General features: G+C 43.4%; 2 protein-coding genes across 5 annotated transcripts in view; one reads left to right on the top strand and one right to left on the bottom strand.

Annotated features, from left to right (window-relative positions):
• Window positions 1-371: 371 nt before the first annotated feature.
• Window positions 372-9,931, bottom strand: FOXM1 (forkhead box M1). 2 transcript variants are annotated; one of them, XM_075050997.1, is made up of 9 exons: window positions 9,726-9,931; window positions 8,163-8,758; window positions 6,909-7,057; window positions 6,474-6,689; window positions 5,944-6,072; window positions 5,307-5,351; window positions 4,267-4,345; window positions 3,642-3,823; window positions 372-2,529 (listed from the first exon to the last, which is right to left on the bottom strand). In XM_075050997.1, exons 2-9 carry the CDS (start codon window positions 8,710-8,712, stop codon window positions 1,477-1,479), a joined length of 2,403 nt encoding a protein of 800 aa, XP_074907098.1. In that variant the 5' UTR covers window positions 8,713-8,758; window positions 9,726-9,931; the 3' UTR covers window positions 372-1,476. The 2 variants fall into 2 exon arrangements, with proteins under 2 accessions (XP_074907098.1, XP_074907099.1); XM_075050998.1 differs by lacking the exon at window positions 5,307-5,351.
• A 4,479-nt stretch (window positions 9,932-14,410) lies between these two features.
• TULP3 (TUB like protein 3) overlaps window positions 14,411-27,597 on the top strand; it is a 33,806-nt gene continuing 20,619 nt past the window's right edge. Inside the window, exon 1 of one of the 3 annotated variants that reach the window (XM_075051551.1) lies at window positions 14,411-14,600. Coding sequence is in view for 1 of the 3 variants with exons in the window: in XM_075051548.1 (XP_074907649.1) it covers window positions 14,994-15,037 (44 nt within the window). In the remaining 2 variants the exon portion in view is untranslated. Of the gene's footprint in view, window positions 14,601-14,906; window positions 15,038-15,268; window positions 15,536-27,597 lie in introns of those variants that run through there. The other 2 variants (XM_075051548.1, XM_075051552.1) reach the window with 2 other exon arrangements.

Below are 27,597 nucleotides of genomic sequence, written 5' to 3'. Positions count from 1 at the left end.
AGTGAGACTTATTTTGCATTTACAAAATACAGAAACTAGTCTGCTGGTGGTGTTCTGATGTTTTAGACTAAGTTAGTATGTTTCTGACTTGTAAAGTCAGGATTCACCTATGAACAGCAGGAAAAAGTATATTATATGAAGCAAGGGGTTGAGTAATCAAATCTCACATGATATAGCCAACATGGCCTAAGAAATACTGAAAAAGTCCTAATGATCACTTAGTGATCACAGAAAACACAAACATTAGACAAGCAAAAATCGGTTGTTCGTGCTATGGCCTAGCCTGAGCATGCTGCTAAGAGTGAAAGCAGTAAAGACAATACTCGGCTGTGTTCCCACAGAAGCTTTATTGAGTATGTAGATACGTGCGCCATCACTTGTCCGTTAGCAGAAGGATCAGGTCTTTTCCATGGCAATTTTCTTTCTTGACAGGAGTGCTAGAGAACTGGGATGAATTGTCCTATTGCACCAAGAGAAACATACCTTGTGTTTCCAGAGGTCACTTTTCAGTGGAAATATCAGCATTTGCTTTATAGGTTCTTTTTTACATTTTCAACTGGATGATTGTAATGAAGGCAGCTTTAACCATTCAATAGAACTCCATCTTACTGCAATAGTGACTCTACCTAGTCCTCTAGGTACATAATAATAGGACTCTGGAAGCAGAAGAGCTATACAGCTTGATCTCCATTTCAGCCTGGGAAAAGGAAGCCAAACCAAGATTTTATGCTGCAATCCAGATAACAACCTGTTTCAGTTTGACTTGAGTCACACAGAGGTGATTTTTCAGATGTTTGCCCCAGCAACCTTCAGAACAGCCTAGACCAATGTGTTTCTGAAGTCAAAGAAGGAAAGAAAAGTATTTTGGGCTCCCGCCTAGGGTAGAAGAATACAGGAGATGTGGAACATATGGACAACACTAAGCCAAACCCTTTACCAGCCCAAATATTCCCATAACCCTACAAGAATAAAATTATTATTATTATTATTAAGAGCTAATTTAAGGAATGTACAGTATTTACAGCCATTAAAACTACATAGAAGATATTAAGTAATAGGAGAGCAAAGTAAAGGGAAGTAAGGACAGAGCTAGGAGGAGGTTCCTAGGCTCTTTCCTCTTGTATGTAACTGAGGAGTGCATCCATTTCCTCTGACACCTTGAGCAGCAAATGCCATTCAGGGCCTACCTAGATGTTTTCTTGATAACCTCTCTCCAGAGACTCTCATGTCTAGCACAAGGTTAGAAAGGTTCTATCATCTTGTGCCACAGAAAGTCTATTGCAGCTTATAAAGGGAGCTCATAGCAGCCAATGGGTCTTCCTCCCAGCTTAGCAGGAGTCAATAATGCCCTCTGTTTCCATGAATGTGGGAATTAGTCAAAAGCGGACAGTCTCCTTAGACTACGTGAACAGATCTCAGAAGAGTAGAGTGCTTTCTGTAATATCACAACAAGCCAAATTCAGTCCTCAGGCCACTTTACTTCAGTTCAGGTATCAGCTGAGACCAACTAATGTCCGTTCCTAAGTTTTCATCCTCAAGACCAGGAAAGCTGATATCTAGAAGGATTTTGCTCAGACTGTCATTCATGGTGTCCAGGATAAGGCCCTCCATGAGTGATCGGTTTTCAGTAAAGCCAGAGGCTGGCAGTTCAACAGATGATTGCTTAGTAGACTCATGAATGAAAGCTGGAGAGCTTGTGAGGGGGACATGCACCATGTCACTGGATTCTGTATTGAGCAGTTCCCGAGGGGACTCAAAAAGGGGATTTTTAAAGGGTGTGCTGTTAAAACCCAGCAAGTCCTGGTTCTCCTGGAAGGGTGTGAATGGCAACTGAAGGGTTCTCACCGGACTGAAGTCCAGCTCGTGACTTCCCTTGGCTAAGGATGCAGACTTCCAGGGGTCAAGGGCCCCTAGTGGGGGGGTAGTAGTTGCTGAGACCTTGCTGGGAGTAGAAGAAACAGGCAATTTGCTGAACATGTCCTTGACTGGTGTTTTAAAGGGTCCCTCTTCCCCCTGCGAGCAGCTGAGCTGTGATACATTCTCAAGAGGCTGGCCTTCCTGGAGGAAGGGGCGGTCTGCCCCTAACCGGAAAGGGTCAAAGCTGTTGCTTTCTGGCAAAACAAGGACAGGCTCTTCTGAGCGAGGCAGTGCTAGGCGTTGTTTCCTTCTGGATCTGCCCATTTCCCGCCTTTCCCGCCTCTTTATAACTAGAGTGTCAGAAACACCCTTAGGTGGTGACTTCAGTGTGGTGAATTGTTTCTTCTCCTTTGTGGATGAGACAGGGAGGAACAAGCCTGGATCCTCCTTTACCATTAGGGTTGAGGCAAATGGGGACAGCCAGTCATCCAGTTGAGAGCCTTCTTCCTCCTTTATACAGACACTCTCAGGGAAAGAAGCTGATTCCTCACCAGGCAGAGAGCTGCTCTCCTTTAGGGAATGGGTTGGAGAAAATAAACCTTCATCACATTGACTCTCCTCCTTGACAGCAGCCATGGGTAAAGAGGATGACTCTTCTGTAGAGAGTGACGTCTACAAAGAAACACAAGCAATATGCAGTCAGTAAGCAAGAATATCTAACCCACCCCAAATCCAAATGACAGTGGAAGGAAGAAAAGAAAGGCTGGCACTTAAGGACAGCAGAACAGCCAAGAGGAGGCTCTTCAGAAAATAATAACAACAGCTAGAGATTGATCGCTGTGTGAAGTTGATACAAAGAAGCCCAGAGACCACATGGGAAGGATTTTAGCTAAGTGACTAGAAGTCATGTCCTTCAGAGCACTTCTGCTATGAGGAACTTCTAGGAGTACAGGCAGAAGGAGAGCTGAATATTTCTGGAAAAGTGTAACCCCTTTGATTCCTTCTTACACTATCTACATGTGAAATAAGAAAATTAATGAGGACAACTTTCCCAGAAACCAAGAAAAATTAAAAGAAAAAAATTGAGGTTATCAAAAGAAAAAGAGCACGGGGGAAAGATAAATCACAGCAGGATAGAACACAGAGCAGCAGGCACACAAAGGAAAACAGGATTATGGTTAGACAGGATGGAAGAAGTTAAAGCTTTGCAACATTTAAGCATCCAAGTCAGTGAGATGCCATGAGAAAGACCTGTTTAATAGCTGTTTTGCTTGAGCCCAGAATAACTGGGAACTCCACAGAATTAGCAAACAGGTACTGAAAACCTCTGGGAAGAGACTACATGCAAATAAATGCTCTTTCAGAAGTTTGCTGTGTTATGTGTCTCTTCAGAGCTATCAAAAATCTGAATGTTTTAGAGGCAGAACAAAGCCATTTCTCCTATTCTTATTTCTTCACACCCAAGCAGTAGGGAAAAATTTTCTTGACTAATCCATAGAGCCCCCTCTTCTAGTGAATTATAGTAACATCCTTATAGCAAGTCAACTAGCAGGTAATAGTCACCCTAGAGACAGAAGAAGAGAGCAAGGATGGCTAGTTCCTTCATATGAGCTTAGAGTGTCAGAGCTCTTAGCAAAGATGCACAAAGGAACCATATGAAGAACAGGGTCCATAGAAGGCAAGAGCTATAGAAAAAAACCCCAAAAAACCAACAAAACACCCCCCCCCCCCCCAAAAAAAAAAAAGCCAAAGGAAAAAAAAACCTCAGAAAACAAGAAACCAACCTTTGGAGCAATGCGCACACGCTTATTGCTCCGGAAAGTCTCTGAGCTGTTGAGGGATGCTCCCTGTGGCGTGGATAGAGGAACCTTCATAGAAGGCTGCAAGACAAGAGGCTGACTCAAAGGAAACTGGATCGGAACCAGGTAGGAGTTGATGCGAGGAAGCAAAGGCTTCATCTTTCGGCCTGGAAGGGAGAAGAATGGACTTGCTAGCCTCTTGCTCTTCCTCTACTGCCTCTTGAAACCCAGGCATCTAACAGGAAGTCCTTCTAAATACCCCAAAGTAAACATCTGATCAGAGATAGGCTCACCTGCCTTCTCTGCTAATTTCGAGGCTACAGATCCCAAGCCAGAAGGCCTGATGAGCAATAGTCCTTGATACAGATCCTAGCCCTCCAGTTGGGGCAAGCTCTGCTCTCACTCCATTTGAGTACCTCATCCCCTCCATCTCACCATCTCGTCCTCTCAGACACAGCAATACTGCCTCAGCTCTAAACCTGACAGTAAGAAGTCTAAAAGCTGGCAAACCTGGATAACAATTTCCACTTTTATTCCTAAGGGAATCTGGGAGAGTGCCCCAGATTTATGGGACTGATTCTTTTTGGCCTAGGCTGATGTAGACACTCACGTGCATTCTGGGGTTCAGTTTTGCTGCTGCCGTTGCTTCCCGTGTTCTTCTGGGGATCTGGAAGGTGTTTCTTTTGGTGCTGCAGTCATTGTGAAATAAGAAAGAGGAGAAGGAGAAAAGACAGAGATTTAAAGAGAAGAATCCATTTTTATTCCGTCGCCTCATTCAGAACTGTGAATCCAGAAGCCTGTGCTGCGCTAATACAGAGAGAGCAGCTGTTAGCACCCAGCACTCATGCCAGCTCTATCTCTGTGCCACTTGTTGTTTTGCAGCCATGCCACCTCAAAGCCAGCTGCCAACCAAAAGCTGTGTAGAAAAAAAGATGGCATGACAGAGCTGCTCCGGCTGCGGACCCTACTGCAGAAGTGACCTGGTTTCGGTGTCCTCAGTGCCTGAGGAAAGGTGAATAGTATAGCTTTATTGTATATTGGATCTCTATACAAACCATAGACCAGGGAGGTGTTCAAGTGGAACAGCAGAGGCAACAGAGGAATCGGAAGTCTAAGCAGATGGAAAGAAGGCCAGGGCTGTAGCTGTGACAGAAAAGTGTTTGATTGGCTGCTTGCAAATCTGTCATTGTTAAAACTGCTGAATGCAAGAGAGACAGCAAACAGGTTCATCCTTCCGAGATTCACAATGCAGCTGGGTTCCAAAATGAAAAAGGAGCACGCAGAGATCCTATTCTCACTGGATCTGAGCCCCAGAACAGACTGGGACTGCTGCCATGGAGATGAGGATTTTGCCAGAAATCTCTGTCTGGGCTTGTCCTCTGAAGCCTGTTGGTGCCCATCACAGCCTACTTCAGCACTAGACTTCTAGTTACTCAAAGCTGTACAGCTCTACAGCTGTAGAGAGAGTGTATCATCTGAAGGCAATTAACCTTTGGCTTGACTTCTTTCCCCAGAAAGGGTGTGCATGGGAGCTGTATGACTAGGTGCAGCAGTGACACAGTCCCCCTCCCCAAGCCTCTTCTCCTTTCCTTCAGTGACTGGCAAGAGGAGAATGGAAGCCCAAGCCCCGAGCCAGAGGGTAAGTCTTACTGATTCAGAGTGCTCAGGCGATGTTGGTGACCCCAAGTCCAGCGGCTGGTGGCAGCGAGGCATTGAGAGGAAGAAAAATAAGATGAAGTTATCAACCAAAGGGGCAACAAATGGGATATTTTAAACTTGTATAATCTGAGCAAACAAGAGTCAATCTGCCCACCCTCTGCAGAAAACACAGAAGAATCTAAACACACCTATACCAGACTCACAAGCTCCGTTTCTCCCACAAAATAGTACACTTCCAAAAATACCTAGCTGGGATAAGGCAATTCCATCCTATGACTGTCTAATCGAACAGCATAGGAACTGCTGGACGATTTCAGTGGAGAGCTTCCTGCTAGGAATTTGAATCAGGCCCATAGAAAGAAGTTGAACAAGCTCACTATTACATTTGGCACACCACCTGAAGAATAAACACATCCCGCAGAAGCTCCAGTTCATACGCACAGCCACAGCACCTTTTCTTTCAAATACAGAGCTTGACTATTTGTCAAGAGAAGTGACTGAATCCAGCTTCTACAAAAAGGTTGATGTCAAAGCAGCTTAACTTTCCTGTTAAAATAAGGTGGACCTGGCTAGTGTGGCATTTAGGAACTGTAAAGCCTGTCCCGTTTTCTTTGCATGAGGCACTCACCTTAAATACCTGGTCCAAAGTTAGGCAACGGTTTGCATCAGGGTGAATAGTCCAGAATGAGATTTTACCATTAGCAGAGGTCTCACGGACAAACATATCATGAAGGGACAGGTTGTGCCGAATGGAGTTCTGGGGAGAAAGGAATGAGGGGGAGGTTGAAAAGCAGTAGTTTTCTTACCAGCACAGCAAGGCCTAACTCAGACATGACTGCCCTGGCAGAGGGGTTACATTCCAAAGTGCAGACAACATGTACCTTTATTTTCACTGCATACCCAGCCAACCCATCAGTTTACCCGAGACCTCTATTCTTACTCCAGTGATCAAACATCCCATCATCTTGCCTAAGGGAAATGAGAAAAGGGATACAAGAAGTGGAACAGGGAACACCTGGAATGAGAGGGTATTTGGGGTGTGGTGTTTAAATTAATGTCCATGTTGCTCTGCAGGCTGGGGAACAACTTTTCATTTTCATCCAGCACGCTTATAATGTCAGCCTGTGGCCCACAGCAACTTGAGAGCCTGCTTGTTACCTTCCAACCTGGCTTAGCCACATGTTTAAAATATGGGAAATGATCTTCAATCCAGGTGTAGATGTCCTTCAGAGTCATACGCTTCTTCTCAGTGCTGTTGATGGCAAACTGGATCATAGCCATGTAGGAGTAAGGAGGTCGTTCTGATACTGAATCCTGCCATGAGGAGGCAGCAGCAGCGGTAGGAATAGCAGCAGCAGCAGAATCTTCTTCAGTCTGAGGGACAGAAGGAATGATGCATGAGTGCTCACAAAGTTGACAAGAAGGGCCATGGAACATCCCTGGATCCTCCAGGTTCTGCTATTGAAATCAGTAAGGGCCAAACTCAGGTTACTTAGAGATGGTGAGGCCTAGTTCTTGCAGGTCTTCTGATCCACATGGATTACTTCCCTTTCAAAAGTTTTAGCACATGCTCTGTCATCTTCTCCTACTTACCTTAATTTTTTCCTGCAGAGGCATCTGGTTCTCTTTCTCCATGTCTTTCTTCACAGAAGAGGGACTTAGCCCATCAGATCTCATCTTCCCCAGCCACTGGATGTTAGTTAGACTATTGTCCAACACAGAGCTCATTGTCTCGCCACTGCCTGTTGGGATAACAAGCCCATAGCTCTGCTTACTCACACGTAACCCTCTTCCCCCTTCATCTCAAGTGCCAAAAGGAAGGAACTAGTCACGGTTCTGAAAGAGGTGTCCCTGTCTCAAGATAGGGACAAGATGGTGTTGCAATGCTAACTTTTCTTGGGGGAGGAATTCAACCTTGAATTCCTGATTTCATGTGAATCTGCCCAATTTCTGAAAAAAAGTGCAGCCTTAAAAACAAACATTCAAACCAGACTATTGCTCTCAACCAAAACAGGACAATGTTGATCCAGTACTTCAAGAATTCAAGTATTTTTAGCCAGAGGATGAGTCTAGTAAGCAGAGGCCAAGGAAGGTGGTGACAAACTCCACCTGAAAGACCTAGCATAAGACCCCAGTCAGAAGCTCAGATGTCTCCAGGTTTTTGAACTGCAGCAACGAAAACTAACACAGTTTTGTTACTTCTGGTAAGGTTGATTGTAGCAATACAGCTATTGCAGCTGTCTGTGTGTTCTGTCAGTACTATACTGTGGGATAAGATTTACTACAGCCCAAGAGCTACATAGCTATCTTAAGTTGCAAATACAAATTTGATCTGAGCAGTGTTTCAAAGTAACTTCTAACATTTATTCAGCAGCTTCCTGAGACAGCCAAGGAGGAAACAGACTTGCCACTTAGTTATTAAAGAATGGGAATAATCTCTTTTTCAGAGCTCTAGGACCTTACAGTTTGTCACTGACTAAGGTACTCTGTGTTAGTCCTGAATTCAGCCATAACCCTTTTGCTAAATGAAACTTTTGTTCTTCTAGACTTGATTTCCTCAAGCCAGCCCTTTTTTTTCCCCCAGCACTAAAATTTTGCTTTGCTATACACCTTTATATGCCATCTCTTCGAGCAAAAATGTATCCACTAAGATCCTTCAGATTTCACTGCATATGCATAGCTATGTAGATTATTAGAATCAAATGCATAGCTCTTTTGCAATTAACAAAATATTTTTCATTAATGCATACTGAGATCCAAGCACTGCACTCATTGGTCCACTTTACATCTCTTTGTCTATCTGTCAGGACAAAAAAAAAAAAAAAAAAAAAGTTTAAGATTACATACTGTTGCTCTCCTGTTCCTGTCCAACTGCAGAATCAGTTCCTGAATGCCAGACCGTTGTCCCGCCTGCAAGACCAGGTGTCTGTGCAACATTCTTCTCTCTCTCTTGACCATCTGCAGCCTTGGCCGCTGCACAGGGTTTCTTCTCTGATGGGAGATGCTGTGATGGTGTTGGACCTGCTGAACGCGACGTGCCCCCACTGCTAATGAGAATGAACTTGTTGGGCCCATTGTTGCCACATTCTTTTCCTTTTGCTGTCAGTGCCTCTATGATGCTCTGGATATCAGCATTTGTAGGGATGGCCACCACTTGTGTGTTGGGCATGGTAGGATGGTCAATTATCTTTATTCCTGCTGGGAATTTCTGCAGGCCACAGTCCATTTTGTCTCTGGGTTGGCTGTTGTGTGGGTCCTCCTGGCTGTGCTCCTGCTTTGAAGTCTTTCCATCCTGTCCACTGTTCTCATCTCTTGTTGAAGTACTGGATGCATCCTTCTGTGGGAGGGTCAGTTTCCGTCTTTTGAGAATTAAGGGCCTGCGAGGGCTGGTCCTCATTATTGATCTATACAGTCACTCTCCATTGAAAGGAGAAGAATAAATCCTGCAAAACAAAAGATACAACATAAGAGTGCAGATGGCAGGAACAGCTAGGAAAGGAGCAGCAAATCACCACAGGCCTCCCACAGAGCACACATTCTCAGCAATTGCTACAAAGCTAGAAACAAGAAAGGAAAATAAAAAATGAAAGCATTTAATAAGGTTGACAAGGCTATTGGAAAATAGTACCGTACCTCCTTTATACACACCTTGTGTAAGCAGGACAAGAGAAATATTTGCAGAGTAGGTAATTTGCATCACAAGTTGGGAGCCACAGAGTACATAATAATGAGGAAAGTATGTACATGTGCTTTACAGAAAGGGAGACTAAGACTTAGCTGTAAAGTGACTTGGCCAGCATCAGCCAGCAAGCTGGAGGAAAGAGAAGCTAGAACATAGAAAGAGCAGTCCTTGTTCTTATGTCTCATTGCTGTAACCAGCAGATCACAAGACCTGAGAGAAAAGGGCATTTAAGAGATGGTTTAGGATCTGGGAAGCAGAGATTGTCCCAAACACTGCAAAGGCACACAGTAAATGCAGCAGAAGTTAGGTGCATTAAAATAAATGTAACGTAAATGCTTTAGTCATTCCTCCTGTAAATTTGTCAAGAACCAGATAAATCCATAGTTGGGCAGCATACAATTTAAACATCAAACTTTCGGACAACAGGCAATTTAGATTATAAAGCAGAGGAGATAAAATTTAGAGATACTGCTTTCAGGGTAAGATACAGTGCGTGCCTTCGGAGAACACCGCATATAAACACCATGCCATTCAAGAATTAGGTGGAGGCTGTCTCTTGCAGCAAACTATAGCAGCACAAGAATACACAAATTGTACTTATTGTTTATCATTAGGGATGGCAGGCAGAATAGAAACAAATAATAACAACAAAAAAAGAGGCCTTTCGCATTGGTAGATTTGACTGGGCCAGCTAGTAAACAAGAAAATTCTCAGCAGGGATCACCTACATAGATGCAAGCGGGAAAGGGTCCGGCAGGCAATAAGCGGAGTTGATGGCCTGGGTCACCCAGGGGCTGCAGCACCCAGGCGCACACACGGACAGCCCTTTGCGCTCTGCTCCGTTCCTTTCCGGAGAAATCCCCGCAAGGCAACGGCAGAAGAGCAACCTTCAGCCGGTCTCCAGAAGGCTGCGTTCCCTACAGGACCGAGTCCCTTCCTAAGAAGGCCTCGGGCTGCTGCCACCAGCAAAGGCCCAGGAGCAACCCCGCGTTCGCACGGCCCCGGGGGGGTGGCGTGGGAGGTACGGGGGGAGCGCTAAAGGAGTCCCCTCTCCCTCTTCACCCGCTGCAGCCCCAGCCCGGCTCAGATCGCCGGTAAGTCGGTCTGCTCCCCCAGGCCCCCCCCGGCCCGGCCGGGGCCTAGGCGTTTCCCTCTCCCAGGCGCCCGACACTCCGAGCGCGGTGTCTGGCGGGGTTGCGGGCCCCCTGCCTCCCCCTGCGGGGACACAGCGGGGAGCGAGAGGCCGCGGCGGGGACGGGGGTGCCGGGCGCGGAGTCGCGACTCACCACCTCCCCCGGCGGGCGGGCGGGGGGTACGGAGGGAGGCGGCAACGCCGGGCGCTTCCGGGCTCCGCCGCCGCTCGCCGCGGAGGTCGTTTCCCGGTTTGAATTTGGCGCCCGGCGACTCGTTGGCATCACGTGCCGGCCTGGCCCAATGAGGTGTGGCAAGGGCGGGGCGGATCGGGCCAATCGGCGGCGGCGGCGGGGGATAAGGATGTGCCGGTAGGGCGGCCCGCGCCCGGTGGTGGTGCGGGCCCTCCGCGGGGCCTTGGCTCTGCCGGGGGCTGAGGCGCGGGACCCGCTTCCCCTCCTCGGGCCGGGAGCCCCGCCGTGTGCCCGGGCACCGGCCGCCGGGCAGGCAGCCGTTGGCGCCGGTCGCTGGGCCCGGGCGATCCCTCGTGAAGAGCCGCGGAGTTTCACCGTCCGAGGGGTGTTACGGCACACGGGGGTGGGGGGGGGTGGGGGTGGGGGGCTGGCAGGACCCCCCGAGGAGGCTGGGCGTTCGGGAAGGAGTCAGGCTGTTGCGGGCTTACGCATTTGGTAAGAGAATGCGTTTCTCCGAAAAAGGTTCTCTTTGAAATTCCTTGTCTGTGCTCGTCTGCTTTGGGATGGAAAAGGGAACTCAATGTCTTTTCAACTCAAAGTTGTTCACTAGGTAAAAAAAAATAATCGTGCAAGGTATGTAGAGCACAGGAGGGAAACGTCAAGTATGTTCGGTATTTAAAAACTGCTGAAACTAAAAAGCATAGGTAGCTGGCAACTAGAAACGGAAGGACTTCTGCTTATCTCAGCCCTACAATATATCCTGGCATTACAAACCAGTTTTAGGGATTAAATTGAAAAAAGAAGCCAACTTTTTCTGACTTTCAATCCCTAAACCATTCTTTGTCTGTGACTAGGCTAGGTATTGAGCTAATGTGAAAATATTATTTCTTTGATTTTTTTTTTGACAGCTGACTTGACACAGCTGGTTCAGTAGGTCAGCTCCTTCCATTCCAATTTTTTTTTCTTCTCTCCCAGCACCTTGAATTTCCTTACAATTTCAGTAACCAAGCCTGTTCTAAATAGAGTTGGTTCTGTATTTCAGTATTTTAGTCAGGCCTTATCATAGAAGGATGTCTTTCAAATTACTTCTAAAATATTTCTATGAAGAAAAATGCCTATGTGAGTTTGCCTGTCTTGTATATTTAAAATATGTATTTTCATAAGAAACTAATTTTTCCAGTGATGTTGTGTCTTGCCCAAAGGCCAGTTCAGAACTCCTTTTGCAGCTGGGACACTTGGTTTGTTTGCATCTCTGTCTCCCCGATATATTTGGCTATCGGCTTCTATAAAGTTTTGGAGCATTTATTTATTCTGTTGCACATTTCTAAATCTGCCTGAAATTTGACAGAAGGTTCAAAAACTACTGGTGGGAAAAAGTCTGCATGGAGATGTGTAGGCCATACTGTTGCATAAATGTTTCACTTTTGTTAAAAACTAGATCTGAGGTTTCCAAACAAGTTTGTCTTCAAGTTCATTTATTTGCCTTCTACAGATTTGAGAGCACTTGGGCATCTCCTGGGGGTGCCTTCCTTTTTCACCAGTTGGCTCTAGGAAGCATCATGAGGTTTCTAAGTGGTTTTACCCTACCTTTTGATGCCTCCGAAGAAGAAACCTACCCACAAGGCCAGGAAGGGAGAGCTGGTATTCCTTGAGAGGCCGCGAGAGGGACCCGTCCATTGCTATGAAACTCTGCTACCTTCGGCCGAGAATCCAAGACGTGTTCCTACGAAACCTGTAGACCACACCACCTCTGCTGCCTGGGTTGGTACAGATTATCCTTTCTCCTGTAGGTCTCAACAGAAAGCTATCTGTTCTGGATACTAAAATGTAGTAGCACAGACCTGAATTCATTGTAGCTGCTTAAACCATAAGTAAGTGCTCTCGAGTTGCCTCACATCATAACTGCAGCCACTGAGGTCTTGGTTATTTGAAGGCATAAAACTGTGTGCAGTGTGGACTGATTGATATGACTATTTGTCTTCTGAAAAACTAATTCCTATCAGGAAAACGCTGTTTTCTATGGCAACTGAAAATCCTGCACATAATAAACATTAGGGGGAACTTTATCAGCTTGCTGCTTGAAATAACTGCTGAATTCTAAACGTTACATGTTAAAAGTACTAGGTGTTTTGCTCTAAATTTGATGCTGCTAAATTTAGAGAACATAGGCTTTCACTTCAGGACTATTTGTTCTAACCTGCCCTCTTTTCCATTCTGTGTGTTTTGAATAGTTTCTCTCTATATCGCTCTTCTGATGGTCTCCTTTTCTGGTCTGGAAAAAAAAAATATTCCAGGGACTGTTTGCAGTGTCTTAAGATACTCTTTATATCATGTAATGTAAAGATTATTTTTTTTTTAAGCAAACAAGTGCTGCAAAGACAGACTGTTCCTATACAACAACAGTCATCACCTAGGGGAGCTCTGTTTAAGCATTATTGCTGCTCAACACTCTGCTTTTCACAAGGCAGGCTCAGGAAGCATGGTTTCAAACCTGCATAAAACATTTCTTTGTTCTTGGTGACATGGAGTTATTTTTGTGATGCCTTAACCTTGAAGTAGAACATGTTCAAATTTTTCCTCTCTAATTTTTTTTTTTAATATGATTGAGGCAGTTAGCTCTATGGCTTCTGAAACACTAAGTAAAATAACTGCTGTGAACAAGCATTCTTTTTGTTTGCAAGAGGTGGGAATATCCACACTGGTACTTAGCCCTTTGATTCCAAACCTACAATGATTCTAAAATTTGTTTGAAGTGATCAGCACTGAAACTGTTAGAAACCATTTGAAAATCCTGGTAAGTTTGTAACTTCTTGAAGCACCCTCTGCAGAGTTTTTGTCAACTTGGTTCAGTGGCAACTGAGATAATACTGTAATAGAAGGACTTCCAGGTTTCCAGAATCTTTCAATGAAATATAGATTGTTGAGCTTTGACTATCTTCTATAGAAAGCTGATTTTAGAAGTGGCTTTTGGGTGATCTGTTATTCCAGAATACAGAGATTAACTATGTTTTGGAGTAAAGATGTTTTGGGGGAATATTGTGAAAGCCATATTAACGTAATCTAAGGTGATGGAGCTAAGTGGGCATCCTTTTAATCATTTTATATTGCTCTCAGTTCAATCTCTACCCGTTCAGGGAGACTGAGGATGTAGTGCATTGAATCTATTCAGAGTTACGCTGAGACACAGAAAGAAACAGGATCTAGGTCTGAACTGTTTTGAACCTGCAGGAGTTACAGGAGTAGACACCAGTTAGGCTTTTCTTTAAAACCCACATCTTGAGTTCTTTTTAAGTTGCCAGAGAATAGCTCACTGTGTGCACCCCAGTAAATTTTCAGAGAAGAGTGGCAGAAGATGACATTGAAGTTCAGAGGTATGTCCTGCTTAGTACCCTGGTTAGTGACTGATCTGCTTTGCTGCGGACCAGATTACCTGCTTAATGAACACACTGAAAAGATGGGATAGGTGGGGGAGAAGAATCAGGTTGGCAGTCCTTCGTCTGGAGAAAATTGTTGTTTTTTTCTTACTATTATGTCTTTCCTTTCAGGTGTGCCCACAATTTGAAACAACTAAGTCAGTGGCGTTGACAGCGTGCCAGAAGAAGCATCGTGGTCCTCACAAACCCCAGAATCAGGATGCCAGCCACGGTTTGCTTCACGCAGGGGGAGCTTGCCGAAGAGCTATAGCCTGCAAATTTCCTCCTTTAACTTTTGAGACTCCAGAAGGATATGCAGTGCACCCCTCGGATTGTCCGAATCGTGTGAGGAAGAACACACAGCACACTCGCAGCCAGCCCAAGAAAGGGACAGCAGCAAAGGCCAACATCCAGGCGAACAGTCTGGAGAACTGTAGAGAAACACCTTTGTTGCCTGTGGAGCCAGCAGTCTCGAGTCCACCAGATGTGGAGACTCCACCGGTGCCTTCTGTGAGGAACCAGAGACGCAGCAGCGCTCTGCCGCCAAGTAGCCGCCGTGCCTGGCATCCAGAAAAAGATCTGGCATTCGGAATTGATCCCTGCGGGAGCGGGGAGTCGGGAGCCGTGCTGGTCACGGACACTCCCGAGCACGAGTACGGAGTAAGGGTTACCTGGAGGCGGCGGCCTCGCCTAATGCAATACCTGCGGGAGAGGGGGAAGCTGAGCGCTGCCGACATCCTGGTGAAGGCGAGCCCCGAGCTCCCCGGGAGACAGGCCGACGTCTGCCTGGGCGGCAGCCCTAACTCCCGCAGGTGCAGAGACACGTCCGAGTAGACGACGTCGCCTCCGAGGACGAAGAGGGGAGGTGATTTCCGCCACAGCGCTGCGCCTGGCTGGTCCTCCTGGGAAACGCCGCCACGGCGCGGGGGGGGTGTTCTCTTGGGGCTGGGGGTACGTCGGGCCGGGCGTCCTGGGGGAGAGCGGGGTGGCTCTGCAGAGAGCTCTCGCACCGGCGAGCCTCCTGCCGGCGGCCGTTCCTCCAGCCCCGGGGCGGCGGAGGGAAGGGAGGGGGCGGGCCTGGGCTCGGCGGGCCTGGCTCTGCGCATGTGCGGGGCTCGCCCCTCCCCGCCGAGGGGCGCGGTGGCCAATGGGCGGGCGGCGTGCTGCGCCTTCGGCCAATGGCGCCGCGCCTCAGTGCCGAGTTCCGTCGCTAAGGGTAGCGGGGAGGCCGGGGCCCCGTAGCAACGGCGGGGCCGGGATGGAGAGCGCCAGGGGCCGAGGCGGCCCCGCCGGCGGCGGCAGGTGAGGGACGGCGGGACCGCGCCACCGCACGGCCCGGGCGCTGCGGGGCTGCCTCGGGCCCGGCCCCGCGCCTCGGCGAGGGCGGCCCGGGGCGGCGTTTTCCCGCTCCCGACGGGCGGGCGGGCGCGGTTTCGGGGAGGCGGCCCCGCCGGGGCCGGGCCGGGCAGAGCCGGTGGCGCCTGTCCGCCGTCGCCGCAGCCGGTAACGGCTAACGGCGTGCCCGTACGGGCACCCGCCGCTCCGCTCGGCCGGGTGCTGAGGCAACGCTGCCCTCCTAACAGCCGCGGAACGCCCTGCCGCGCTCTGCGCGCTTCAGGCTCCCTCGTTCCCCGGTGTGCATCGTCTCGATGCGCCTGGGTTAAACTGGTTTGGCGGGGTCTCGGCCCGCTCGGGTTGATTTTGCGGTGTTATTCTGCTCTTCTGTTCCTAGTGAAGCTCTTGGGGTATATGGCAGCGTGCTCGGTGCGCCGTTGCGAGAAGCAGGGGAGAATAACTGAGGTAACATCACTGATGTAATGGGAAAAATGACTGCGGACTTCGGAGAAGAGATCTTGGAAAGAGGTTGTGCCTGTGGCACTTGAATAGCTCAAAACCGGAATTGTTGGAAACTAAACGTGAGGATACGGGCAGGCAGGGGAAATGGGTTTTGACAGAATTAGTGTGATTGTAAAAACACAGGGAAAAATTTCTTTTGTGCCTCTGATGGGTGGATGGGGAAAGGAAAAGCAAGTAAAGAGAGAAACCTGAACTTCTAGTAGTTGAGCTATAATGAACACAGTGCAAAGGAGAAACAGTATTTATTTATGACATACGCTTGGTAATTTTAGTTGAGGGTGAAAAGAGGCAATAGGCTTAGGAGGGGTCCCGTGACTGCTTGGGTCCACCAAATATGCTGTGAAACATTAGAAGATGGCTTCTTTATGCAAATTCTAAAGGCTGAGGTTTGTATACCAATTCTGGAAACAGTTTTTGAAAAAACGATGACCAGACATGCATAAATTTCCTTGCATAGATATTAGACACTTAAATTTGACAGAGTTGAAGCTACGGGAAATGATGCTACTTTTCTGATAACAGTTGTACTAGTATAATTTCTTTCTGCTAAGAAACTTGTTTTGCATACTTCTCTGGGAGTCTCACAGAAACAGCCTAGCGGTAATGTCAGTTCATGTGATAGCTGTTTCCCTCCCACCCCCAGTTTATTAAACAAACAATCTATTTCCTTAACTTTTTTAGTCTCTATGGTTAAAGGAAGAAAACTAAAATACATGAACCTAAATGAAAGTACATAATTTTTAAATAGATCCTTCAGGCCTATTATTTTTAGGGGTCTGACTCTGAACTTAGAATGTTCAGCAGCACTATAATAAGTTGCAGGAAGGTAAAAGATTGTATTCTTAAGATGGATCTTCTTTTTCTAAGAAGAGAATAGTAAAATTGTCCATAAATCACTAATGTAGTTATTAGAACTCTTGTTTGTTAAAATAATTGGCAGTTTTCCAAACAATGGTTTGTATAGAACAAGTAAATGTGATACATAATAACTGGCAGTTCGTAGCAATGGAGGTACTACCTGTAAAGTTTAAAAAAGCTGTACCTGGGAACCGGTTGGCAGCTTTTTTTTTTTCCTCCTGAGGTGGAATACCTTTACTATTGAGCAATATGTAAAATACACATTAAGATATAAAAAGTATTTTATTTCTGGTGGACAGAAGTGAAGGGAACAAGTAAGAAATAAATGCATACAGTTTTGTATATGTGCTGTGGGATACTTGGTGATGGATAGACAGCTGAGAACTTGGCTTTAGGCCATCTCTGAACAGGCTGTCCCTTGAAACTATGGCGTTGTGTTGACCTATCTTCCATTTGAGGTGGCTGCAACTGAAATTACTCAAGTTCATTTTAAAGTTTGATTGACTTTCCAGTAGGTATGGTGCAACTGTCTTAATGCTTTAGAAAATGGTAAGGTTCATAGTGCTGTTTCATAGTTTTGATAAGTGCTATACCTTCTCTCTTCATTTGGGAAAGTCCATTTTGAGACGTAACATGAAATTAATAATGTTGAATACAGTAGAAGCATTCAGATAAACATAATTCTAAGTCATTGTAAGCTTCTAAAATATTGAGGAGGGAATTTGGTTCTTTAACAGTAGTATGTATTTTAGAATCTGGGAGACTGATGAACTTCAGCTTTTTGCATACTAATCACACAGTATACAGGAATACTTAAAGCTTCCCACATGCTGCCTTCCAAACGTGTTTCAGCTTCTGACTTGCGGATGTCATGTATAAAGAACATCATTTCAAGGTGCAAAAATCTTGACTGAGTCTACAGAAACTACAAAACTAAGTGTCAGCTGCAGCGGTTCCTCCCGTAATTTGGATGCTTGGGTGACTAGACATGCATGAGTTAGTGGTTTTCAGTCTGTGAACCTAGGAACTCTAGGATACTTCCTCAGTGTCTTCAAAAATTAATGAAGAAAGAGGGTCTATTGCCAATAAGCTCAATTTTCGAAAGATTATGAGCCCATGGACTGAACAAGTCAAAAGTCATTTCACATATTGTTGTCCAGCCAAAAGCCCTTTCAATATTTGAAAAACCTTAGTGTAGTTGAGGTTGTTGGGAATCTTGGTGGCTGCTGGGCTTGACTGTTTTGTATAGATTGCACCTAAATTATAATTTTGGGAAAAAAAGACAAAATACTTTGCTAATGATTTTAGCTATACTTGTAATTCAGAGAAGACAGAGAAGTTTAAATTTCCCTTTTAAAAGCCTATCAGCATCTCTGTTAGTCCTTGGGTATTTTTATTTGGCCACGGGTGAGCTTCTTGAAATTAACAAGCACTGTTTTGTAAATTCCAGGATTTATAATTCTGCAAATCTTATCCTTAGATAAGAGAACTGGCTTAATATCTTGTTTGCTTCAACCCTTTCAAGTCTGAACATTATAACCAAGAAATCTGTCCAAAATGAGATAAATCTGTAAATATTTTATAAATGTGGCTGAGATGTACTCCTAGGAGTATGGTTTAGAAAGAAAAGAAAACCTTTTGCGCCTGCACTTTGGTGCTGCTGTGCTTGGTGTGAATGAAAAAGGAATTGCCTCACTTCTGTAGTGTAGACAGCAGTAGCAAGAGAGAAAAAGTAGCAACACTGTTACATCTGTCACTAAAATTTTCAGTTACAACTTGAAAGGCACTTGGTAACTGCAATTGTTAGAACAATGAAAGATTGTCTTAAAGTTGAACCTTGTTTGAATTGTCTCTTCAGTTTCTAATACTTTCTTCTCCCATCTCTTACAATTTAGAATTTAGGTTACTGATAACCCATCTTCATGGGTCAACCACAGCCATTATTTTTCTCTTCTCCTGCCTTTTTTTTTTTCTTAACCACTGTTGGTATGGCATCTGTAGGAGGGACAAGTGCCCTGATTTCAACATAATTATGACTTTGTATGTGTGAAAACTTTCTGCAACCAGACTTGCACTGGGATAGCTCCAGACTCTTGTTTTGTCACTGAGGCACAGTTGGGTGATATCCAAAATAAAACTTGATTGTGTTGTAATTGGGTGATGGGATGAATTCTCTTTGAAGTGGATTTGCTGATATGCCTAGAACTGTTGTCTTGGACTACTGCAAGAACACTTACCCTTCTTCCTAATGTTGTTTAAAACATATATTCTGTGGGGTGTTAGAACTCTAACTGCCCGTGTTATTGTTTTAGAAGTCTGTGGTCACTTCTGCACTCCTTTCCCATTTAGCATTCTTATGTGAAATCTGAGGCAAAAAAGAACAAGAATCTAAATCTAGCAGCAGTATCTTGCCGAGTCACCTAGTTTGGGATGGTAATTAGATTTTGCTGTTTCTATCTGTTTAATGGCTTCCCCTTTCAATCTTTTTAAAAATAAAAAAAAACTGGACTGAGACTAAAAGTCCACTATCAGTTCTACAGTGTCAGTTCAGAAAATTTCATTTACTTTCCTTCCCCCATTTTGAGTTTGAAAGGCTATAAAACAAGTGCAATTTGTGGCATGAAGTGTGATACAGTTGTTTTCGGGGAACTTTGAGTTTTGTTACCTAGTCTGGTTTAAGCATACTGTGTGCTATTTAACTGCTGACTTGGTTGCTATTCTCTCCTAGCAACAGCTTTACATTTCACTGGTTTCATGTTGTAATATGGGGTATGACCTCAACAAAAGTGACAGGCAAGGTTTAATAATTCATGAACAGAAGATCATAGGAGTCAGAATTCTAAGGCCCCATGGATCTTGCTTTGCTCTTTCCTTGGTAGAGCAATTTCTATAAATGAAATTACCCTGGGATTTTGGAGTGTGTAGTTGAGAGGACATCAAATAGAAAGCTGGTGATCTGCTTATGGAATAAATATCTCTTTCTTTTCCTTAGCAGAAACCTCAGTTTCTTTCAATTTACTTGAATAAACATGATTTTGGAAGCACAGCATTTTGCAGTTGTATTGGTGGGTAAGAGCTGAAAAGTCCTTACTCAAGGAGTCACCAGCTGTGAACTCTCGAAGGAATGTGCCTGGCAGGAGACTCCTTGTTTCCCTTTTCTTACAGATACTGTAATAAACCCCCAGTTTAAAATGCCCTGTTTGGCTACAGACTTAAAGATGAACTTATGTGCATGTTCTTATTCTTATGGTTGTCTTCCTCTGTGCCACCACCCTCCCAGCATCCGTGATGGCTTTAATGGTTCATGGCCTGCGTGGATTTCTGGCTTCTCTTGGCCTTCCTTCCAGGAAAAGAATACTCCTTTCACTTTAGGCACGCTATGATTAATTCCTTGAGACTTTTCTGGCTAATGAAAACCAGATTCTACTTTTTGTTCTCCCAGTATAGTATAGTAGAGAATGACACAGGCTTTTGTTTGCATTCTTCTTTATAGTCCAGATAGAAGTTCTACTAGCTTCTGTCTAGAGAGTGTTGCTTTATTTTCATTGCTCTGTTCCCTTGTTCCAAGTAGGAGGAGCTAATCTTTGGTATCTGGTGAGTTAGTTTTTGAATGACATATGAAACACTAAGCAGTACAGTAGTCAAAATAGTTCTGAGCTCAGAATTTAACCTTTTCATGATGCTTGTGTTCCTGTTGCATTTTCTTGTAACAGCCTATATTCTTTATTGTCATCCAGTTTGTTCTCTCGGACTCGAGCTCTAAACTATCTCCATTTATCTTGTGATCTCCAGAACCCAAACAGACAGAATCACAGAATGATGGAGGTTGAAAGAGGCTTCTTGAGATCATTTGGTCCAACGCCACTGCTCAAGCAGGATCAGCTGGAGCAGGCTGCACAGGACAATGTCCAATCAGGTTTTGAGTATCTCCAAAGACGGAGACTCTACAACCTTCCTGGGCAACCTGTTCCAGTGTTTGACCACTCTCTAAGTAAAAGTTTTTTCTTGCATTTGCATAGAATTTCATGTGGTTTGGGTTGTGTCCATTGCCTCTTGCCCTGTCAGTAGGCACTACTGGCTTTATCTCCTTTACACCCTCCCATCCATATGCATGGATAAGATCCCCTCTGAGCCTTTGCTTCTCCAGGCTGAACCATCCCAGTTCTCTCAGCCTTACCTCTGTGAAAGGTACTCTAGCCCCTTAATCATCTTTGTGGCCCTTTGATGGACTTGCTCCGGTATGTCCATATCTTTCTTGTGCCGAGGAGCCCAGAACCGGACACAGCAATTCATGTGTGGCTTCACCAGTGCTGAGCAGAGAGGTAGGGTCACCTCCCTTGACCTGCTGGCAGTGCTTTTCCTAATGCAGCCCAGGATGCTGTTAGCCACCTTTGCCTTGAGGGTGCATTGCTGGCTCATGGTCAACTTGTTGTCCACCAAGACAGTATCAATCCATTTCTGAAAAAGGAATCTCATGAGACAGCATATGCTTTATTCTTTGTTTCACCATAATTCAACTTTTCTCCCACAGAATCTTCATTTCACAATGTTCTGTTACTTTACTAGCAGGTTCCTGTTTAGTTCGTCTCACAATCTCCTGCCACATTAGTTCTTCCTATTTCAAGATGTGTTCGTGTAGGTATGTAATAATGCAGAGTGTATCCTGTTGCACTTGAGATGATAATTTTATACTAGAGTTTTGTGCTTCCATGGATACCATTTTGAAACTGAAGATAGGGGTGATTCTTCTGAGTGGTCGTTTCACCTTGCCTACACTGTTTCATTTTACCTTACAAAATCGCTGGAACAAGTACTGTAAACAAAAGAATTTTGTGTCTCCTATACTGATAAATACTCTTTTCTGCATTAACTTTGCTGCAGTCAGTCAGGACTAGACTGCATCATGATTTACCTGGTTACATTTGGCATGTGAGCAGTCACCTCAAAATGCATGCGTTTTCAAAGGAACTCCTTTAGGCCAAATGTACTGTGTTCTTACTGAGCTGTTTTAACCCAAACAGCCTGTTACTTTCAGGTACACTTCACTTACTATTAGGGCATTGTGCATTTAATGGCATTATTGCATTATGCAAGTATGGAGAACATGGTGCTGCAAGGATAGGTTTGGATTAAATTCACCACTTTCTTAGTTTTAGCCAACAAAAATAATTATTAGCCTGTTCATGTTTTACAACAAAAGATTTTTCTGTAGCACTTGTGTATCTTGGATTGTTTTCTCTTTAATTCCTTTCTTCAGCACAGTTTTCCTATAGCTCTGAGTTGTTGGGGCAGTTGTTTTGCCATAATAAAGGCAAAACATATCCATATATATATTCTTCAGAGCGTTAGCTTTTTCAGTTTGGGGTAGGGAGGGGGGTGTTTTGGTTTGGGTGCTTTTGGCATGCTTCTAGTCTGTGTGACTTTAAAGTACCTGATAATTCCACAGTGAAGTGCCATTTTTTAAATTCAGAGGTAGGTAGAAGCCAAAGTTTTAAAGGACTAATTTGCCTTTGTGTTTCTCTAGGATCTTCTTTAGTAAGTTGTAAATCGTTCAGATAATTGCTGCAAGTTATTGACAGGAACATGCAATGCCTAAAGGATTCAGGTGTATTTTAAAGTGGAGTAGGACATACAGGCCTAGATGCTTGTCTTTCTGCTTCCCCCACCCCACCCTGCTCTCACAGTTGACTTTATTGTTCTTATTAGTTCATTTTATACTTTTCAAATATTCTGAGGTAAGTCTTATTCAATCTTTATCATGTGGAACATAATTTGTGTATTAAAGCATATCCAAGACAGTCTTTATTCATGGTAATATATTCACTCATTCAGAATTGCTTCCAAAATTAAGTGTTCACTATTGCCATGTCATTGTTCCCATAATATGTTAAGTAGGTGAAAAACTTGCCGAAGAAGTTTTGTGAAACCTGTCTCAAAACAGTATGCTCTTGGCATTAGAAATCTGTGCATGTTTCTTGGAGGGTGGGGAGAAATCAAAGGTAAAACTGATTTCACTGGAGAAAGGATTCTTTTTTGTAAAAAAGCCAGACAGAGGCTAAAGCTTGCCCTTGTTGAAATAATCAACTGCTTGAAAATAACTTATAACTGAAATGTTGATGCAGACTGAGCTGTGTCACTTAGAAGTGGGTGTGGCGTTTTATGGCTGATTTGCAGCAGATCCAGTTTACCTTGGAAGACTTACTGGCAGTTAATTTAATTACGAAGGAAAGAATATCCTGTGTTTGCCAAAACGCCCCACTCTTCTGCCTTGGGGAAGGCAAAAAAATTTGATAATCCTCACTCCTGTGGATGCTATGTTATGCATTTTCCCAGAAATGAACAATTACAATTGTGTCAGTTGCAAGGAAAGCAGATGGGACTCCTCCCTTTTGTGGATTGGAAGGTACATTAAAGATAAATTTTATTCTTCAACCAGTTTCCAGAGCAAGTATTGCAATTTTTGTTTGGAATATATCTTTTAAAAAAGATAAGAATCCTTCTTTAAATTATCTCTTTTCTACAGTTTCTGTTTTCCTTCATAGCTGTAGTTCAGATGAGGACAACAATTCCTAGGAAAGTTCTTTGGAGAGTTAAGAGTGAAAACCCTTTCATACTAGGTGACTCCACATTTCATACTGAAGTTGCTTTTACTTGCGCTTCTACATCTAAAAATAAAATCTAGTGGACAAAAATATGTGCCAGAAGCCACATTCTTCTCATTCCCTGATTCTTGAGCTCTGGGAGTATTGCTCAGAGGCATAACTGCTGCTACCACATTAACAAACTGTCCTGCAAAGAAAAAAGGAGTTATGTGAGCTTTGTTGGACTCCTGATGGAAGCAGCCCTCTGTGGAGTGAGAAATGGAACATAAGATGTTGGGAATTCTGGGACATTTGTGGATGAAAATGGTGTTAGTTTATTGTGCCTTGGAGTTCCTTTAAAGGAAGTAGAGCAATGGAAACAGCTAAAAATTTAAGGATCTTGATTGTTAATGTGTAGGTTCATATTCCCATCAATATTGAAAGATTGTGCTTGTTAAGGATTTATGTGTCAGACTGTTATAAAATATCAAGCTTGTTTGTGATAAGGCACAGTAAACTCAAAATCTAGTCCACTTTAAAGTAAGCTAAATGTTTCTGCTGGACTTTCCCTGAATCTCTGCCAAGTTAAGGAGTATCTGAATTTTTAGTACCTTCCCTAGAGCTGTGCATAAACAGGTGATACTTCCTGAATTTCCCTCACCAAGAATTCAGTGCATATACAGTGCTAATATATGCTCTAAAGAAGCTTAGAACAGTGAAAACAAGCTATCTTTCCTTCTCTTGGATCAGATTTTCTTTTAAGGTTGGGGCGGGATCTGTTTCTGTCAGCTAGTCTGACCTTCTGCTTAAAAGAGGCCAGAGAACCTTACTCTTTATTTATCAAACCTGTAACTACTTGAATTGCAGAATAGCTTTAGCTGTCTGGGAACTTTTAAATCTGCAAGGCCTTGCTCCATTGCTTGTTCAGGAGGAAAAACTGAGTAGAGTATTTCTGTAGTGGACGTATGAGAAATGTACCTATTTTGTTGAATGTGGGAAAAACTATCATGAAGTGTTTTTTTTCCTTTGTTTAACATATTTCAAATCTGTCTTTCCAGTGAATTCTGGATCATGTAGAACATTTTGTCTCCACAGGCTGCTCTTGCTGTGGCTTTTCTTGCTTCCTCTGCTTGTTGCCTCTCACTCACAGCTGCAACCAGTCAATTCCTTGCAAAACTAGTCCACAATAAAGGCAACTTTTATTTGCCTCTTTACAGCTTCAACAGTCAGTATATAAAGGGGACTTAATTGGTCCCTTGATATAACTTGAAAGCAGAATGCTTAGCTCTCCCATCTGCGATAACCACACCTGAAATCTGAGGTGGACCATAGCCTTACTCCCTAACAGCAGTTTTTAGCGTAATAATATTCAACCTTGATTAAAACCTGTTGTTTTCTGTTGAAAATCCATAGCTCCATGATGTATGCCAGTGATTAATTAGTCACAGTGTTAAATGAAAATTTTATTTGCAGTCTGAATTTGTTTAGCTTCAGTTATGTATGACTGGACTTCGTTGTCTTCTCCTCTCTCATCAATAGTCATTTGTGGCCTCAAATCCATGGAATACAGTGGAGCATATTGATTAATTTTCTCTTGAATAAACTGCAGGATGCATTCAAATCTTGTTAAGAGGTATATTTTCCAGTACTTGGTCAACTTGTTCAGCTTTCTGCAGAACCCTCTTCAGTTCTTCAGGGTCCTTTCGCTTTTGTGGACCTTGGACAGAATGGGAAGACTGTTTTCAGACTGGTGGATTTCTTTCTTGCCCTGTTTTCTATGGTCTCCTGCTTTAATATCAGGGTTTTTCATTATTCTCGGACTTGCATTGTACTGTGAGTTTGTATTTGGCTGATTCAATGGTAATTATTGCCAAGTGCTTAGAATGTAGCAATTTGGGATTTTTTAAGCACAGTATATTCAGGAACACAGAGAAGTTGCAATGAAAACAAGAGTGTTAACTCTGCCTGTCCATATGTATGCTTTACAACGTAGTTTGTAATTCCAAAATTGCAGTGTGTTATTGAGAAATGATAACATCCGTTCTGAAAGAAGTGTCAATAGATGTAGTATGCCCTTTTACAGAAATGAAAATAAACTGCATAAAAATGAAGCTTTAATTGCATATATGAACATCTGTTAAATAACTTGTGAGTTATGTCTTCATTGTGGTTAGTTTAATATTCTGAAAATGGCTAGAGAAGACCAAATAAACACATATATAATAACTTTGTTGTTCATATTCCTGTTACAACACTTTAATTTCTGCTTATGATATGCAAACAAGGCTAATTTTGATTTCAGCAGTAATTTGAGGTGGTATCAGTTAAAACTAAAACATTTTGCTTTTGTGTTGACTTTGGAAAGGAATTGGTGAGGAGGAATGGAACTGTGAACCCCTTTACGTTTTGCTGTCTTCTCCCATATTCAGGCATGCTGTTGTACCTTCTCAGTTGAATGCTTTTGTTAAATAGTTGCTTTCCCACTCTCTTTTTAATTTGGTATCCTGGATAATCATTAGTCTTTACTTCTGTGTTACATTCTGAGTAATTTTTCCTTTCCCTGTGGCGTGAGTCCGTTAACCATCATGCAGCTTTAGTAGGAGAGCTGGTGGGTTCTGGTAAATGTAGCAGAGGAGTCGGTGGGCAGGGTCTCGTATGGTCTGCTCTGCTGCAGCGGCTGGAAAGAGGAGGATGGTGACAGGCTACTTGAATGTTTTCAGTTCTTATTTATCAAAGGTAAATGGGTGGCTGGTTTGGTGGTCGTGTTGGTTTTGGGTTTTTTTCCCCCCGTTTTGAACTGTGGTGTTGTAGCTATGCAAATGCTGCTTATTTTTCCTGTTCCTACTGGATATTTAATTCCTCTTATTGCATGTAAACCCTTCAAATAGAAAAGCATAGCGAAGAGCATAGTGGTTTTGCATGGGCATGTCCAAAGAGCACTTAGGTGTACTGGTCTGTGTAGTCACTCCATCTGAAGGAGGATTCGTGGTTGAAGCCTGCAGCTGTATTAGCACACTACTTGCATTCCTTAGTGGTGAGCTGTGGGAGTGACTGGCACAGCCTTTTCCTGTAAGGTCTGTAATAACACCAACCCTGCTGTGGTGGGTGGAAAAAAGTTTGAAGTGTGTGTATGTGTGGGGAGCTCTTTTTTTGTCTGGTTATTCTTACACTTTAATGATGACCAAGTGCTGGGTGGAAGGTTGCAGGAGAAGTAAATAAAAATAGTATAAATTTTTTCTTTTAGCGCTGTTTACAGTGCCACATTGCTTGTGGCTTTAATTGTTTCTTTTTATTTTGCTCCTTGCATGAATCCTTGCACTTTATAATGAGAAGGATTGATCCAGCTTTCATGTTGTGGCCTGCTATGAGATGATTTTGGTCTGTTTAGTAGTAAACTGTAAAAGAGAACACTCTTGTTATCTTTTTGCTTTATCAAGCTCTGTGATCTCTTAGAGTCTTTATGTATTTCAACCATGTTTGCGTCTCAGTTAAGTGGTTGGAGGTGAGGCATTGTGTAGTCTGCGTTATGGTCCTGTTCCAACAGTCTTCAGGCCCATCTTTTGACATTACGTAACTTTATTCCAGTGTGGGTAGGCAATAATTTAAAAATACAAAGTAAATAATTTTTATTGAGGGTTTCCGCAAGGTGTGTATGCAAGTCCTAATATTTCAGCATTTTTCTATCTTCCAGGTAAAAAGGAAAACCTGGAAACTTATTTCCAAATGTGGTAGTGTTTTTTATTTCTTTTTATTTTCTGAAGAAGAGATTCAAATTGTTCGGGATGCATTTTCTATTAGGAAAAGCAACAAAACCACAGACAGTAGTTTGTATCTACACAAGACATCTTTGTAGTTCTTTTTAATGATATAAGAATGTGTCCGTAAATCTAATATTGACCAGAGCTAGATATATTGCTTTAGAACAAACTCTTGACTGCAGTTAACAAATGTCATCTATTTCTTAAGTCAGTAGGCATATGAAAATGAATATTCCCCCCCCTTTTTTTTTTTTGGTCATGAATGTTTTAACGGGAGCTTTCAAGCATTTTTCAGACTTTGCCAAAGATAGCCTTTTCTATCACCTATGCTTTAAATAAAAAGCATGTCACTTTTTAACGTTATGTTGAAGTTTCATGTGGCAGATAATGTATACCTTGCTGCATTCAGTAGATATGTCTCTGCATGTTTCTTTCTTAAATTGTGGATGTTTTCAGGTGGAGACAACTGTATTACTGTAACTGTTGCTGTGGGGACATGCAATAGCTTTCCATTCCTCTTCAAGAAAAACATTAATTTTTCCAGGCCCTCCATTGCCTTTGAGTCCAAGGTGCTATGTATTTCTGGTCTATGTGAGGAGTAACATCAGTTTTTAGAAGCAAGGTGTTTTCAAGGTCCTCTACCTGTTATGTGATGATATTTGAAATACATTGCAAAAAAATTGTAGAAATAAGAAAACTGCAAAGTAAAAAAACAATGGCAGTGGTAACTTGTTTTAAAGTACTATTAGTTGGGCAGTAAGCATCAATTTTAGAGTATATAAACTGTTATATTTGATATGTGTATACA

The sequence above is a fragment of the Buteo buteo genome, chromosome 19, assembly GCF_964188355.1.
Source record: "Buteo buteo chromosome 19, bButBut1.hap1.1, whole genome shotgun sequence".
Taxonomy (NCBI): Eukaryota; Metazoa; Chordata; class Aves; order Accipitriformes; family Accipitridae; genus Buteo; species Buteo buteo.
Note: the sequence above shows the minus strand (reverse complement) of the source record. Positions and strands in the feature narration are given on the sequence as shown.

What these genes read in the sequence shown, in the direction of transcription:
- FOXM1 (XM_075050997.1), bottom strand. Translation starts at nt 8,712, where the DNA reads ATGAGGACCAGCCCTCGCAGGCCCTTAATTCTCAAAAGACGGAAACTG. An exon ending in CTTTGGACCAGGTATTTAAG is followed by an intron (nt 5,352 to 5,943) that starts GTGAGTGCCTCA and finishes CGCTGCCACCAG; the next exon opens with CCGCTGGACTTGGGGTCACC. An exon ending in AACTGAACCCCAGAATGCAC is followed by an intron (nt 3,824 to 4,266) that starts GTGAGTGTCTAC and finishes TCTCCCTTCCAG; the next exon opens with GCCGAAAGATGAAGCCTTTG.